This window comes from Pelophylax lessonae (assembly GCF_965119305.1).
Source record: "Pelophylax lessonae genome assembly, chromosome: 2".
Classification (NCBI taxonomy): domain Eukaryota; kingdom Metazoa; phylum Chordata; class Amphibia; order Anura; family Ranidae; genus Pelophylax; species Pelophylax lessonae.
The window spans coordinates 36417271-36435046 of NC_138769.1; the positions used below are offsets into that span (position 1 = coordinate 36417271).

General features: G+C 45.1%; 1 protein-coding gene across 1 annotated transcript in view; it reads right to left on the reverse strand.

The window, feature by feature from the left end:
* Positions 1-294: 294 nt before the first annotated feature.
* The window catches only part of CD247 (CD247 molecule), a 210843-nt gene continuing 193361 nt past the window's right edge, over positions 295-17776 (reverse strand). Inside the window, exons 7-8 of the mRNA XM_082247017.1 lie at positions 10390-10431; positions 295-401 (exon numbers count right to left, since the gene is read on the reverse strand). Of these exons, the coding sequence (XP_082103143.1) occupies positions 339-401; positions 10390-10431 (105 nt within the window). The 3' untranslated portion in view covers positions 295-338. The remainder of the gene's footprint in view (positions 402-10389; positions 10432-17776) is intronic.

Below are 17776 nucleotides of genomic sequence, written 5' to 3' on the forward strand. Positions count from 1 at the left end.
CCTTTTAAAATGTTTTTACGATATTACTTATAGAATGAACCTGATGTCAGGGTTGTCATGGCAACCCCGTGTGCCGAAGTCGTCATCGAGATATAACCGATCTCTACAGCAAGCAACGTGACCTTTGCTGCTTCTGTAGCGGAGTCATGATTGCCCCTCGCTGTGTCAGTTACTACAGGAGAATGCTTCAATTTCTTACAGCGTGTAAATAATAAAGACCTTAAATTACCCATTTCTCTAAAAAAAAAAAGAAGTATGAAAAGAAAAAATATATATTTTAAAAATGCAATTTTTTTTTTTTTTAGTTGATCAAGATGGCGCAATCATTCCACCCGTCCTCAGCGGTGAAGGTTCTTCATCTGAAGACCATCATACATGTCCCTTTGGCCGGCATTTAATCCCTGAAATCGAAACAGAAGAAAACCAATGAATCTTCCAATGTTGGTGGCTACAGTACCAGTCTGTCGCATATCTATCTTTATCTCTCCATCTCTCTATTATTATTATAATACAGGTTTTTAACAGTGCCAGCAGTTTACACATCCATTTTCTGTGTCAGACTTTTTATTAAAGTTTAGAGTAACAAGAAAGGAAATTGTTGGGTGGCACACAGTAGAATAAAAAAAAAACCTGACAATATAAACAGTACATAATAAAAGAAAAAAAATAAATATATTTGGCAACAATTGCGGATAAAAGATGGTAAGAGCCGGTTCACACTAGCGCGACCAGAAAGTCGCCCCATAAAGGAGCGACTTTTTAGCGCGACTTTGAAGAGACTTGTAAGAGACTTGAATGATAGGCGACTTCGTCTGCGGGGAATGCCTGGCTAATCTTTTTCTTCTTCCTGGAAAGTCTGATCACAGTCGCTTGAAAATAGATAAGGATCCGACTTAGAGGCGACTCCCATTGAAGTCTATGTGCACAAGTCGGATAGAGGTCGGCTTGAAGTAGTATAGGAACCTTTTCTGAAGTCGGAGCGACTTCAGTAGTGCATATTAAGACGGCTCTCATTCATTTACATTGAATTTGTAATGACAAGAGACTTGGGGCGACTTGAGGGCACACAAGTCGCGTCCCAAGTCGGAGTAGTGTGAACCGGCTCTAAGGGTTTCGCTATTACAAGTAGGTGTGACAAACTACACTAATGTAATTGACCAAGTATAAACTCAATAGTACCAGTCAGTAAAGTTGTGTCTCTATCCAGACATCAAAGGAAAAATCTTCTGAGGTAGTTTGTCATGAGCAAAACCTTACAATTAACCTTAGAACAAGGATAAAGACCAACAATATACCAAAAAAGTAAAAACAAAATTAAATATAAAGTAAGAGAAGAGAGGAAAAATAATAAGAAACAGGGACAGAAGAAAAACAAGGCAAGAGAAAGAAAAGAGTGAGAGCTCATCTGTCCAGAATCCCATCCAGCCATCAAACCAGTGTCAGCCCCATGTGTCCGAAACCTGAAGATAACAAAGCCAGGGGGTCCATATCCTTTCAAATAGGGGTTGTCTGTCCCTCAGGACAATGACTAGTTTTTCGTGTAACATGATCCAAGAAAGCTTTCGCTTCATCAGGGCAAAACTAATCACTGGGCTTTTCCAAGAGGTTGCAATGGCTTTTTTTTTGTTAGAATTACCAGAAGAACTTCACAAATAAAGAACAAACCACTAGTAAAAGTAGCGCAGATAGATAATTGATAATATCATAATAGTCCTCTACAAACAAGATTAAAAGTCTCTTTAAAATCTCATGCAGAAGAACAGACTCCTCAGATTGGGAATAACCGTGATTTTTATGGGGTCACCACACCACACATCCTTCACCTCGGTGCTCAATAAGGGGGGTGGCAACTCACCGGACAGTGTGGCCCACCTACTCTCATAGGATAGGCAGCAGAGCAGAATAACACAGATCTAATCCAATCAGATGGCAACAAGCGACTGTGACTTTTCTTGCAAAGATCTCCTTCTCATCACAATGATACTCCCATTCACCACAGTTGCAGGGAAAAGAAGGGAAAAACCACACTAGCGTAATATTGTTAACACTCCACACGTTTTATTCACCAAATCCAAAAGAAATGTACTCACAAACAAAGCATATAAAAGAGCCTCCAATAACAAAACAGATTGTGTCACGGATGCACCGATCGGTGCTGAAGGTCTGGCTCACCCTCTCCACGCTGATGGTCCGGACCACGCCAACCTCCGTAGGTACACCCGCTCACTTCCGGTCGCCGTAAGGTTCACTCCCTGACATGTTTCGTCATATCCGACTTGTTCACAGGGGCGTGAACCTTACGGCACGGCATTGTATTTAACTACAATGGGATGCTGACACATCAGATAACGTCACTCGGGAACACCCTCTTATGCTAATTCCCAGGACTCTGATTCAGTCTCCTTAGAGACCGCATGTGATAGGTCGGCCTAGGTTTCTCAATCCGCCGCCCACATACAAATGGATCCGACTACAGAATCCGCATCCGTGTATATTTCTAAACACTTTGCACTCCCAAGCATGTAAAAATATTAGCACCATTATAGCAAAATCTACATCGTGTCAGCATTCCTATGTTAAAATTTCCACATTAACATAAAAAACATTAATAGAATCAATTGAATATAAACCTGTCATTCATACATAGGATAAATCCAATTAACTATATATGTGGATGTATTTACAACCAAATAGGTATTCTCAACCTCTTTTATAAAATTAAAATTTAACTGCTCAGACAGAAATAGACAAGGACATATCACAACAAGATCAAAAAATCAATATACATTATATAAAACTGGATAAAGGGTTATACAAATGGAAAAATATATAAAATTATTACGCATAAAAATTAAAAAGTTACGCTTAAGAGTTAATACGCATAGAGGAAAACTGCGCATAAAAATCAATCCATATAAAATTGATATTAAAATTTTAAGACACAAATAGCAGCAAAAATCAGCTCAAAAACACTAACCTAAAATATTTATAGATCACTAATGAAACAGTTTAAGTCTAGGTCAATGTTTAAACCTTTGGGGGGAAGAAAAGGAAAATGGAGCTTATTAACAATAAAATTAAGGATTTAAAAGAAAAAATAGACAATGCTGTTGGAAGTAATGATCTTAAAGATTTTAATGAAGCTACTCAAAAGAAATTAGATAAAATAGACAAGGACACTCAGAAGAAAAAGGTCAAAAAGTATAATAGGGATAAAAGGGATTTTGAGAGCAAGATTATATATAAATGGCAGATTGATATGGCTAACAATATACCAGCAGAAACCCAGGATATTGAGATAGATAATGTTGAGACGGGCAATGACCCTCCAGATACACCTATTAGGAGTGCCCCATTGAGACCCCCAAAAAACCAGTGGGAATCTAGGGATGGCACCCCTAATTGGAGACAGAATACAGGAAATCAACATTCAGAGTATACTGGGAATCAACAGTGGACTACGGTTCCACAACGGGGTAAGTTTGCGAGGGGGTCTGGAAACAGAAGGGGGAGAGGTAAAACTGGAGGAGCAGGATACCTATACAATAATACATACCCCAACCCCAACCCCAATTTTGAACATAATAATTATTATCAACCCCTTGCTCAGTACGGGGGACCTTCTGGCCAACCATCAAGAGGGGGTCCTTTTTTAGGGAGGGGGCGAGGGAGACCCCGCCCCTATGTGAACTCCCATCAGGGAGGTTTAGGTAGAACAGAGGTAAACCACGTACAAGAAGAGGGGTCCGAGCAGGAAGAAGGGCCCAACTCAAGAAAAAGGAGAAGGGAGCGGTAAACCAGGGCATTTTTAAACTAAGTCAAGTAGAACTTTCCTCGAAAGAGTTGCATATTCTTAATCAGGGGTTAAAATGCGCACCCCAACGTCCTATGAATAAATTCAACGTATATATAGATACCCATAAATATATTAGGAAGTTAACCTTGAAAAAGCACTTCCTTAATAACCCAATAACATCAATAAGTAATGTTTATGGAGGGGGTATGATAAACAGTGGCCTTAAAAATAAGTCCATTATGAATCCCAAGGTTAGCCACAATCATTACGTTGAAGTTTTTAAAAATTCAGTATTGGAGGATCTGCAAGATGTAGTACCTAATAAAAAGGCCCAAAATGGGTGTAGACATATCATTGAAGGCCTAGAGTCCTTGGAAAAGAGGAAGGAAATCATTATAAGGCCAGTGGATAAGGGAGGGGGCGTGGTGGTGCTCGACAAGAGTTTTTACCACCAACAACTTTCTGACATGCTTGGGGATGCAAATACCTATACCAAGTTACCCTCTGACCCTACTGCTAAATTTGATGAGGAATTAAGGAGTCTGGTGGACTTTGGCTATAGGACTTATGCTCTTACGAAAAAAGAGAAAAGATATTTAACACCGAGTGTGTGTAGAATTCCAACAATATACACACTCCCAAAAATACATAAGGATGCCAATTGTCCACCAGCACGTCCGATAGTCAATGGTATTGGATCCGTGTCTTCCAGACTAGGCCAATACCTTGACAAATTCTTACAACCCAGTGTGACCACTACAAGAGCCTTTCTGAAAGACACAAAGGACTTATTGATCATGCTGGGTGATGTGTCTGTGAGTGAGGGCACGCCGGCCTTTCTGGTGACGGCCGACGTGTCCTCACTCTATTCATCATCCAGCATGATGACGCCCTTCTCGCCCTTAATTGGGCTTTGAGTAGGAGGGATGAAATCCCTTTTGTACAAAAAAGATTTATTCACAGATCCCTTGATTTCTGCCTCTCCCACAATTATTTTTGGTTCAACAATTGTTTTTATACTCAAAAAAATGGCGTAGCTATGGGGGCTAAATTTGCCCCCAGCCTAGCTAACATTTTTATGGCCGAGTGGGAGGACAAGTTTATTTTTAATCAATGCAAGCAGGAATTGCGCTTTTATAAACGTTTTATCGATGACATTTTATTTATCTGGGAAGGTTCTGAAGAATCCCTTTTAACTTTTATGTCCCATTTGAACTCAAATCACAACAACATTCGTTTGGAGTTCCATTGGGATCAAAACATTATCCAATTTTTAGATGTGACAATTTTTAGACACATGAACGGTTTTGCAACGAAAGTTTTTTTCAAGCAGACTGACCGGAACAGTTATCTGTCCATCATGAGTGGCCACCACCCTACGTGGTTAAAAAACATACCGAGGGGCCAATTCATGAGGGTGCGCAGAAACTGTACGTTTGATTAAGATTTTGTTACTCAATCAGGAATAATTAAGGAAAGATTACTACAAAAAGGATATAGTGAGGAATGTCTAGATCACGAGATTAAGAGGATTTTAGATCAACCTAGGTCAGACTGTTTACAACCGAAAGTTAAAACCACAGATAATAAAAAGAATGGAGTTTTTTATCTGATTTTTCCAGTGATTACAAAAAAGTAGAAGCCATTTTTAAAAAACATTGGCCACTTTTACTGAAAGATCGTACATTAGGCCCTGTAATACCAACCAACCCGTCCTTCATTTACCGCAAGGCACCCAACTTTGGAGACCGGGTGGTCAAGAAAGTTTTGGATCCACCCAATGTGTCCTTTTTCCCTAATAGGAAAGGTTTCCATACTTGGGGACGGTGTCGGGCTTGTTTTTTCACTAGCACCAATCTTAAGAAGAGAAGTGAATTTTATGTACCAGCGATTGATAAGCACTTTAAAATTCAGAATTTAATAACTTGTGACACCACTCACGTGGTCTATGGTCTGATGTGCCCGTGCAATCGGATCTATATTGGTCGCACAAAACGTACAGTAAAGAAACGTATTGGTGAACATATTACAAACATTTTAAATGGTTTTAAGGATCATAGTGTCTCCGAGCATTTTAGAAGACACCATAATCGTGATCCCCGAAGTTTGCACTTTTGGGGGATAGAAAGGGTTACTCCCTCTTGGAGGGGGGCGAACTGGGTGAGGGAATTGTCCAAATGCGAAACAAAGTGGATTTTTCTCACTCAGGCCCTTGACCCCAAAGGTTTAAACATTGACCTAGACTTAAACTGTTTCATTAGTGATCTATAAATATTTTAGGTTAGTGTTTTTGAGCTGATTTTTGCTGCTATTTGTGTCTTAAAATTTTAATATCAATTTTATATGGATTGATTTTTATGCGCAGTTTTCCTCTATGCGTATTAACTCTTAAGCGTAACTTTTTAATTTTTATGCGTAATAATTTTATATATTTTTCCATTTGTATAACCCTTTATCCGGTTTTATATAATGTATATTGATTTTTTGATCTTGTTGTGATATGTCCTTGTCTATTTCTATCTGAGCAGTTAAATTTTAATTTTATAAAAGAGGTTGAGAATACCTATTTGGTTGTAAATACATCCACATATATAGTTAATTGGATTTATCCTATGTATGAATGATAGGTTTATATTCAATTGATTCTATTAATGTTTTTTATGTTAATGTGGAAATTTTAAACATAGGAATGCTGACACGATGTAGATTTTGCTATAATGGTGCTAATATTTTTACATGCTTGGGAGTGCAAAGTGTTTAGAAATATACACAGAGGCGGATTCTGTAGTCGGATCCATTTGTATGTGGGCCTGCGGATTGAGAAACCTAGGCCGACCTATCACATGTGGTCTCTAAGGAGACTGAATCAGAGTCCTGGGAATTAGCATAAGAGGGTGTTCCCGAGTGACGTTATCTGATGTGTCAGCATCCCATTGTAGTTAAATACAATGCCGTGCCGTAAGGTTCACGCCCCTGTGAACAAGTCGGATATGACGAAACATGTCAGGGAGTGAACCTTACGGCGACCGGAAGTGAGCGGGTGTACCTACGGAGGTTGGCGTGGTCCGGACCATCAGCGTGGAGAGGGTGAGCCAGACCTTCAGCACCGATCGGTGCATCCGTGACACAATCCGTTTTGTTATTGGAGGCTCTTTTATATGCTTTGTTTGTGAGTACATTTCTTTTGGATTTGGTGAATAAAACGTGTGGAGTGTTAACAATATTACGCTAGTGTGGTTTTTCCCTTCTTTTCCCTGCAACTGTGGTGAATGGGAGTATCATTGTGATGAGAAGGAGATCTTTGCAAGAAAAGTCACAGTCGCTTGTTGCCATCTGATTGGATTAGATCTGTGTTATTCTGCTCTGCTGCCTATCCTATGAGAGTAGGTGGGCCACACTGTCCGGTGAGTTGCCACCCCCCTTATTGAGCACAGAGGTGAAGGATGTGTGGTGTGGTGACCCCATAAAAATCACGGTTATTCCCAATCTGAGGAGTCTGTTCTTCTGCATGAGATTTTAAAGAGACTTTTAATCTTGTTTGTAGAGGACTATTATGATATTATCAATTATCTATCTGCACTACTTTTACTAGTGGTTTGTTCTTTATTTGTGACGTTCTTCTGGTAATTCTAACATATCTTCAACTTTAAAGTGGCTGCGATAGGTCTGTAATTGGACTCATTTGTTATTGTTATTTTTATACTTGTGCGCAGGGGATATATTTTATTTATCACTTGTTGATATTTATTTTATATATTACATAGCAATGGCTTTTTTTTGCTGCCAAGAACATCTAATATATTAGAGTCTGAGTGGATCTATGGATATTATCAGCAGGTTCATTGAGTAGCGTAATACGAGGATCTTTTGTAATGTTAACCATAGTGACTGAATTGATTAAGGAGTGGACCCGTATCCAGAAACACTGGACCTTGATGCAGGTCCACCACACATGGAGGACAGAACCTACCTGGCCACAGCCTCTAAAACAAGAGGGTGAGGAATCTGGGTACATCTTAGCAAGGCGTTCTGGTACCAAATACCATCTCGCAAAAACTTTGTACCCTGCCTCGATCAGGGCAACATTCATAATGCGCTTGTGTGGGCATGTTGTCCAGGATCGCCAATCCTCCACTTCAAGGGTCATGCCCAGGTCCCTCTCCCAAGCCATTTGGTAGGGAAGTTTTGTTGAAGGGGAGACAAAAGATTTGTACAGCATGGAGATGCAGCCCCACTGGAGTGTCTCTTGTATCAAATTGTGTACGAACTAGCCAGATCAGGACTTTTCTTCTGCAAAGAGCAAAGGAAATTATGTATTTGTTGTAAGCGGAAGCTCTCAGCTGGGGGCATCTCCAAATCCTGCACAAAATACGAAGGGGGACGCACCCCTATGCAGCAAAGTCCCTTGTTTGTCCACCAGCTAAATTGAGCAGGTGACATATTTGGAGGAAATTGTGGGTTATTGAATAAGGGCACTACTGGGGTGTGTGTGTGGGGGGGGGGGGGGGGACAGAGAGGCCATTGTCTACAAGCCAAGTCCCAAAGGTTAGGCTAATGGGAGAGCGTGGGGCACAAAATGGCCTTTCGATATCTGGAAGGGGTCCAAAGCACTAAGCCTATGGGCAGTGGGACGCATGCTTGGGCCTCTAAAGTTACCCAGTGCAGCCTGTAATAAGTACAGTGTAGTTGACATAGCTGCTTAATTTGGGCTCCAATATAATATTTCCGAAAGTCCGGGACCCCCAAGCCGCCCAAGTCTCTATTATATTTTATTTATACATCTATATCTCGCTCTATTTCTAACCCTCTCTCTGTCTTTCGCTCTAAATGTTTTTCTTTCTCTCCCCCTTCTCTCTCTCCCCTCCCTCTTCCCCTCGTCCTCTCTCTCCCCTCATTCTCTCTCTCTGGCCCTCGTCCTCTCTCTCTCTCTCTCTCCTCCTCCCCTCTCTGCCCCTCATCCTCTCTCTCTGCCCCTCATCCTCTCTCCTCCTCCCCCTATCTCTCTCTCCTCCCCCTCGCTCTCTCTCCTCCTCCTCTCTCTCTCTCCTCCTCATCCTCTCTCTCCTCCTCGTCCTCTCTCCCTCTCTCTCTCCTCCTCGTCCTCTCTCCCTCTCTCTCTCCCCCTAGTCCTCTCTCTCGCCCTCGTCCTCTCCCTCTCTCTTTCCCCCTTGTTCTCTCTCTCCCCTCTCGTCTTCTCTCTCTCTCTCCCTCAGGTTTTCTTCCAGAATGGTCCTGTATTTGGCTCCATCCATCTTCCCATCAATTTTAACCATCTTCCCTGTCCCTGCTGAAGAAAAGCAGGCCCAAACCATGATGCTGCCACCACCATGTTTGACAGTGGGGATGGTGTGTTCAGGGTGATGAGCTGTGTTGCTTTTACGCCAAACATAACGTTTTGCATTGTTGGCAAAAAGTTTGATTTTGGTTTCATCTGACCAGAGCACCTTCTTCCACATGTTTGGTGTGTCTCCTAGGTGGCTTGTGGCAAACTTTAAACGACACTTTTTATGGATATCTTTAAGAAATGGCTTTCTTCTTGCCACTCTTCCATAAAGGCCAGATTTGTGCAGTATACGACTGATTGTTGTCCTATGGACAGAGTCTCCCACCTCAGCTGTAGATCTCTGCAGTTCATCCAGAGTGATCATGGGCCTCTTGGCTGCATCTCTGATCAGTCTTCTCCTTGTATAAGCTGAAAATTTAGAGGGACGGCCAGGTCTTCATAGATTTGCAGTGGTCTGATACTCCTTCCATTTCAATATTATCGCTTGCACAGTACTCAGTACAGTACACAATACTGGGATGTTTAAAGCTTGGGAAATCTTTTTGTATCCAAATCCAGCTTTAAACTTCTCCACAACAGTATCTCGGACCTGCCTGGTGTGTTCCTTGTTCTTCATGATGTTCTCTGCGCTTTAAACGGACCTCTGAGACTATCACAGTGCAGGTGCATTTATACGGAGACTTGATTACACACAGGTGGATTCTATTTATCATCATTAGTCATTTAGGTCAACATTAGATCATTCAGAGATCCTCACTGAACTTCTGGAGAGAGTTTGCTGCACTGAAAGTAAAGGGGCTGAATAATTTTGCAAGCCCAATTTTTCAGTTTTTTTATTTGTTAACAAAGTTTTAAAAATATCCAATACATTTTGTTCCACTTCATGATTGTGTCCCACTTGTTGTTGATTCTTCACAAAAAATTACAGTTTTATATCTTTATGTTTGAAGCCTGAAATGTGGCAAAAGGTTGCAAAGTTCAAGGGGGCCGAATACTTTCGCAAGGCACGGTATATGGTCCTTAGGGCAGCCCTTCTGCCTGCCTAATTTTTGTATATGCTTTGTGGTTTGGCCATAGAGCCCCACTTTAGGTTTAAGTAAGTGGGTGGGTTACTAGAGGTCTCTTTGGACACCTCAACATCCATAGCTTCCCTTATAGTTTGTTTTTCTATACATACAGTATATACAGCGCTGACATTGGGCACTTCTGTTAGTGAAGGGAATCATTTGCTTGGACCAGCTTGGGCCAAACAACCTAAAGTGAAATGAAACCTGGAGTTAGGCTTAAATGTATAGATGTAGTCTGTTACCTGGTAGACCATGTCGTTTCCTTTCCCCTTTTTCCTCGGGTGCTGAGAAGACAAAACAAGAGACAATAATTATTACATTGCTTTCAGACCCCCAGATCCAAGACCACTGTGATAAAAGTGCATCCGTCGAAGAGGTATTAAATGTAAAAACACAAATTAAATTGATTGCAGTTTACCAATTCTTAGATGTGGTGCCTGCATTATTTTTTTTAGGCTTTTTCCCCTTTTTTTTTCCTGGGGATCCTGCCAGTAAAAGTGTTATTTTTCAACTTCCCTTTAACAGACCAAGCTGTCCAGCAAAAATGGCAGTTAGAGGGTTGAGACAAACTATTTGCTAACGATTTACCACTGACAAAGAGGATTACAATGATCAGTTTTTACTTACTTATGTGAGCACATTTATCCCATGGGCGTACCTACAGTGATGTAATTGCGACCCAGCCCTGTGCTGCAGGGGGCCTTCCTGTACGCCTGAATAGGAGGAGCGGCGGGGGTGGCTGCATATAGAAGAACTGATCTCTCCATTTTCCTCCTGCAGCCGCTGTGGGAGGGGGAGGAGGAGAAGCAGGCATTTAGCGGTTGCAGGAGGAAAATTGTATGCAGCTGCTCCCCCCCCCCCCCACTCCTCCTATCAAGCTATTTTCTGCTGCCCCCTTGTGCTCTCTCCTGGCTGTACCCCTTGTCCCCCACAGCTCTGCCCGGTCCCCCCCTCCCCTCTCCCACTGGCTGCTGTGGGGGATGCTATCTGGATGTGTGATTTACTGGCCCCTTCCTTGTCTGAATACAGTCTGTTATTCACACTGATCACTGACGCTGTCTATTCATAACTGAAGCATAGTAAACATAATACTTTGCTTCCGTTTGTGAATGAATGGGAAGCTCTGTACAAAGCTATTTCTGTCTATTCATCCAGTACAGCTGAGACTGCAGAGAAGGAGATTGAGGGCTGTGTCCTCAATCTCCTTTTTCTATCTCAAAGGTGGAACATATTTCTACAAAGCCCCCCAACAGGGCTCCTAAAAAAAAATGGTAAAAATTAAAAAGTGTATATTGCAAAAAAAAAAAAAAAAGCTACAGACAGCAGTGGTGGAACTACCAGGACCACAAAGGTTGCACTTGCGATTGACCCTGGCATTCCGTCACCAGACTCAGAGAGAAGGACCCTGGCCAGGGGTCACGGGGCCCTTCATAGTTTCTTGCACCGGGGCCCTGAAGGTTAAGGTGACCAGATTTTTAAAATTAAATCCATGGACATTTTTTTTTTTTTTATTGGCAAATGGTAAACAATTTTATAAGCATATTTTCTTCAAATGCTATATGCAGTGTATGTGGTATGTGTTTTTGGAATGATTGTATGATATATACTGTATGTTATTTCTCACATTTTGTCCATGAGATAAAAAAAGATACTTCTTAGAATTTTTTGAGATATGACTACAAAATGTTATGAAGATAAGATAGAAAAAAAAACAGAGTGCAGAGTTCAGGAGTGCGCTATGTAAAAGAATGCAGGGCTCAGCTGTGCCCAGCAATGCAGCCTCACCAGTGCCCAGCAATGCAGCCTCACCAGTACCCATCCAATGCAGCCTTACCAGTACCCATCCAATGCTGCCTGACCGGTGCCCATCCAATGCAGCCTAACCAGTGCCCAGCAATGCAGCCTGACCAGTGCCCATCCAATGCAGCCTGACCAGTGCCCATCCAATGCAGCCTGACCAGTGTCCATCCAATGCAGCCTGACCAGTGTCCATCCAATGCAGCCTCCCCAGTGCCCAGCAATGCAGTCTCACTAGTGTCCAGCAAATGCAGCCTCACCAGTGCCCAGCAATGCAGTCTCACCAGTGCCCAGCAATGCAGCCTGACTAGTGCCCAGCAATGCATCCTGTCAATTGCCCAGCAATGCAGCCTCACCATTGCCCATCCAATGTAGCCTAACCACTTCCCAAGAATGCAGTCTGACCAGTGCCCATCCAATGCAGCCTGACCAGTGCCTAGCAATGCAGCCTCACCAGTGCACATCATCCAATGCAGCCTCACCAGTGCCCATCATCCATTGCAGCCTGACTAGTGCCCATCAATGCAGCTTGACCAGTGCCCAACAGAGCAGCCTGACCAGTGCCCAGCAATGCAGTCTGACCAGTGCCCAGCAAAGCAGCCTCACCGGTGCCCAGCAATGCAGCCTCACCAGTGCCCAGCAATGCAGCCTCACCAGTGCCCAGCAATGCAGTCTGACCAGTGCCCATCCAATGCAGCCTGAGCAGTGCCCATCCAATGCAGCCTCAATAGTGCCCATCCAATGCAGCCTCACCAGTGCACAGAAATGCAGCCTCACCAGTGCCCAGCAAATGCAGCCTCACCAGTCCCCAGCAATGCAGCCTGACCAGTGCCCAGCAATGCATCCTGACCATTGCCCAGCAATGCAGCCTGACCAGTGCCCATCCAATGCAGCCTCACCAGTGCCAAGCAATGCAGCCTCACCGGTGCACATCATCTAATTCAGCCTCACCAGTGCCCATCATCCAATGCAGCCTGACCAGTGCCCAGCAATGCAGCCTGACCAATGCCTAGCAATGCAGTCTCACCAGTGCCCAGCAATGCAGTCTCACCAGTGCACGGCAATGCAGCCTGACCAGTGCCCAGCAATTTAGTCTCAACAGTGCCCAGCAATGCAGCCTGACAAGTGCCCAGCAATGCAGCCTGACCAGTGCTCAGCAATGCAGCCTCACCTGTGCCCAGCAATGCAGCCTGACTAGTGCTCATCCAATGCAGCCTGACCAGTGCCCATACAATGCAGCCTGACCAGTGCCCAGCAATGCAGCCCCACCAATGCCCATGGATGCAGCCTGACCAGTGCCCAGTGATGCAGCTTCACCAGTGCTCTGCAATGCAGCCTGACCGGTGCCCAGGAATACAGCCTGTCCAGTGGCCAGCAATGCAGCCCCACCAATGCCCATCGATGCAGCCTAATCAGTGAGCAGTGATGCAGCCTCACCAGTGCCCAGCAATGCAGTCTCACCAGTACCCGGCAATGAAGTCTGACCAGTGCCCAGCAATGCAGTCTCAACAGTGCCCAGCAATGCAGCCTGACCAGTGCCCAGCAATACAGCCTGACCAGTGCTCAGCAATGCAACCTGACTAGTGCTCATCCAATACAGCCTGACTAGTGCCCATACAATGCAGCCTGACCAGTGCCCAGCAATTCAGCCTCACCAGTGCCCATGGATGCAGCCTGACCAGTGCCCAGTGATGCAGCATCACCAGTGCTCAGCAATGTAGCCTGTCCAGTGCCCAGCAATGCAGCCCCACCAGAGCCCATGGATGCTGCCCGACCAGTGCCCAGTGATGCAGCATCACCAGTGCTCAGCAATGCAGCCTGACCAGTGCCCAGGAATGCAGCCCCACCAGTGCCCATCGATGCAGCCTAATCAGTGCCCAGTGATGCAGCCTCACCAGTGCCCAGCGATGCAGCCTGACTAGTGTCCAGCAATGCAGCCTCACCAGTACCCATCGATGCAGCCTCACCAGTGCCAAGCAATGCAGCCTGACCTGTGTCCAGCAATGCAGCCTCACCAGTGCCCAGCAATGCAGTCTCACCAGTGCCCAGCAATGCAGCCTGACCAGTGCCCAGCAATACAGCCTGACCAGTGCTCAGCAATGCAGCCTCACCTGTGCCCAGCAATGCAGCCTGACTAGTGCTCATCCAATGCAGCCTGACCAGTGCCCATACACTGCAGCCTGACCAGTGCCCAGCAATTCAGCTTCACCAGTGCCCATGGATGCAGCCTGACCAGTGCCCAGTGATGTAGCATCACCAGTGCTCAGCAATGTAGCCTGTCCAGTGCCCAGAAATGCAGCCCCACCAGTGCCCATCGATGCAGCCTAATCAGTGCCCAGTGATGCAGCCTCACCAGTGCCCAGCGATGCAGCCTGACCAGTGTGCAGCAATGCAGCCTGACCAGTGCCCATTGATGCAGCCTCACCAGTGCCAAGCAATGCAGCCTGACCAGTGTCCAGAAATGCAGCCTCACCAGTGCCCAGCAATGCAGTCTCACCAGTGTCCAGCAATGCAGCCTGACCAGTTCCCAGAAATGCAGTCTCAACAGTGCCCAGCAATGCAGCCTGACCAGTGCCCAGCAATGCAGCCTGACCAATGCCCAGCAATACAGCCTGACCAGTGCTCAGCAATGCAGCCTCACCTGTGCCCACAATGCAGCCTGACTAGTGCTCATCCAATGCAGCTTGACCAGTGCCCATACAATGCAGCCTTACCAGTGCCCAACAATTCAGCCTCTTCAGTGCCCATGGATGCAGCCTGACCAGTGCCCAGTGATGTAGCATCACCAGTGCTCAGCAATGTAGCCTGTCCAGTGCCCAGCAATGCAGCCCCACCAGTGCTCATGGATGCAGCTTGACCAGTGCCCAGTGATGCAGCATCACCAGTGCTCAGCAATGCAGCCTGACCAGTGCCCAGGAATGCAGCCCCACCAGTGCCCATCGATGCAGCCTAATCAGTGCCCAGTGATGCAGCCTCACCAGTGCCCAGCGATGCAGCCTGATCAGTGTCCAGCAATGCAGCCTCACCAGTGCCCATCGATGCAGCCTCGCCAGTGCCAAGCAATGCAGCCTCACCAGTGCCCAGCAATGCAGTCTCACCAGTGCCCAGCAATGCAGCCTGTCCAGTGGCTAGCATTGCAGCCCCACCAGTGCCCATCGATGCAGCCTAATCAGTGCCCAGTGATGCAGCCTCACCAGTGCCCAGCGATGCAGCCTGACGAGTGTCCAGCAATGTAGCCTCACCATTGTCTATCTATGCAGCCTGACTAGTGCCCATCAATGCAGCCTGATCAGTGCCCAGTGATGCAGCCTCCCCAAAGCCCAACGATGCAGCCTGACCAGTGCCCAGCGATGCAGCCTGACCAGTGCCCAGCGATGCAGCCTGACCAGTGCCCAGCGATGCAGCCTGACCAGTGCCCATCAATGCAGCCTGACCAGTGCCCAGCGATGCAGCCTGACAAGTGCCCTGCAATGCAGCCTCACCAGTGCCCAAGAATGCCCCCTTCTCTGCATTAGCACCCGCCCATGATAAGCCCTGCACCTAGAGCCGTCCCTGCAATCCGGGGACAAATCTGGGGACAGACTGACTGGTCACCCTACTGAAGGTTCTAATTACTCCACTGCTTAATCTCAAAAAGAACAGAAAAGAAAAACTGTTGCTGTAACTGCTTCTGTTTGGCTGGAGTTATTTGTTAGTGAAGTCCAGCTATAGCCTGGTACACACTATGAGCTGGGTTGAATGAAAAAAAAACCGACAGCTCAGGAACCGCTGTACTAACCATCTGAAGTTAGTACAGTGATCTGCCCCACTGAGCTGTTGTGTTCAGACAGGAGGGCGGCCCCACCCTCCGATCAGCATTGTCTGCCATTGGCTGAGAGCGCCGATAAGGCGTTGGTCAGCTGCTGGTTTTCCAGCATGCTTGTCTGACAGAAGCCGGCCGAATAGCTGGCTTTTGCCGAACTGGCTGGCATACACATATTTTTTTTTTTTAACCAACAGATGTCACCCGGCATTTGTCCCATGAGTACGGGGCTTAAATCTGCTAGTCTATCTGACACTACCCTCCCCCAGACTAACAATGCTGCTGTCCAAATGTGTCTCCATTGTTCCTCCATCCACAATGAAGACATATTGAGAAGGGAAGTGGGTTACTGGCCGGATTGCAAAATAAAGGAAAAAGTCTAAAAAAAGGAAAAAAGAAAAAGGAAGATTGCCACCACATATAAGGATTGGTAAGCTCCAGTTTACAGAGCGCTTCCTTTTAAATCTGGGCTTAAGGCCCCACTTTCATTCAATTCCTGGGACCATCACTCTCCCAACACATTTACTGGTGATCTGATCCATTCAGGGAAAACTGATAGTGTCCTGATGACGTCCCTTACTTTTCTCTTCAGCGCTTCCCTGCCCCTCCTTTCATTGTGACTACACTGAAAAATGCCCAGTGCTTCCAGGAAGGACCGGCAGTGAGGTCAGTGGCTGGTGAGGCACTGGCTAGAATCAGAGCCAGATACAACCCCCACATTATTTAGTGAATAAACCCCACATCACCATTAAGTGAATAAAACCCCACAGCGATAGACGGCCACGGCCTACCTGAGTATTGTTGCTGGCCATGTCTATCCCTTTATGACTACAGTGTACCTATCTTCTGATGCCTCCTTCCAGCAGCATAATGCACCATGTCACAACGCTCCAATTATCTCACCACTGGTTTCTTCAACATGACAATGAGGTCACTGTACTCCAATGGCCTCCACACTCACCAGATCCGGTCACTGTCCTCCAATGGCCTCCACACTCACCAGATCAGGTCAGTGTACTCCAATGGCCTCCACACTCACCACATCTCATCCAATAGAGCACCTTTGGGAGGTGGTGGAGAGATTGGCATCATGGCTGTGCAGCTGACAAATCTGCAGCAACTGCATGATGCTATCATGTCACTATGGACCAAAATCTCTGAGGAATGTTTCCAACACCTTGTTGAATCTATGCCACCAAGAATGAAGGCAAAAGGGGGTTAAACCCGGTACTAGCAAGGTGTACCCAATAAAGTGGTGGTGAGCGTTAATATAAAGCGCTACTTAAATAGAAGTAAATATAAAGTACCTGTAATAATAAAGAAATAAAAAATACCCAATTGCTAGAAGAGGGGGGTAGGAGTGGAATGGCAACAGGTGGGTGGGGAAGGTGAAGGTCTGATTTCAATGGGGACCAATATACTTCCCCATCTTTTTCATCTTGTAGAAACCAATCATTGCCAAGGAGACAGGTCCTCTTCAGAAACTGAATATAATACATTTTTATTTTACTTGGCTCAATAAACAATTTTCACTCAAATAGATATTTTGCTATTCTCCGCTGTGAGGTTTATGCAGCAGATGTCAGCAACCCGCAATCTTCCAGGTTCTCGAGAACATTAATTTGGCTTGCAACCAGTGTTCTCTGTCCATATGGAACCCCGAAACCCCTTTAGCAGACAGATTGCTTTCAATTTCATTCTCAAGGCATACCATGCTTTATTCCCCGAGAGATTTTTCTCACCATTGCTCGGGAAAATTACAGGTTGTGGATTACCATGACAATACTCCAACAGCAATAATCATTTTTACAAGGGGGTAAACTTGTATTTTTTTTTCCGCTTTTTAATGTATGTTTTTTTCTGTATAAAAGAAAAGTACTATTTAAATGTATTGCTGTTTTTTAAAGCTGAACTCTAAATGTAATCTAAGTGAGAGTCATGTAATCTTCCTTGTATCTTGGCGTGCTTTGTGTATTTCTTCCAGATCTGTGCAGTAATCTAGTATGAGACTTTACCTTCCTGTAATAAAG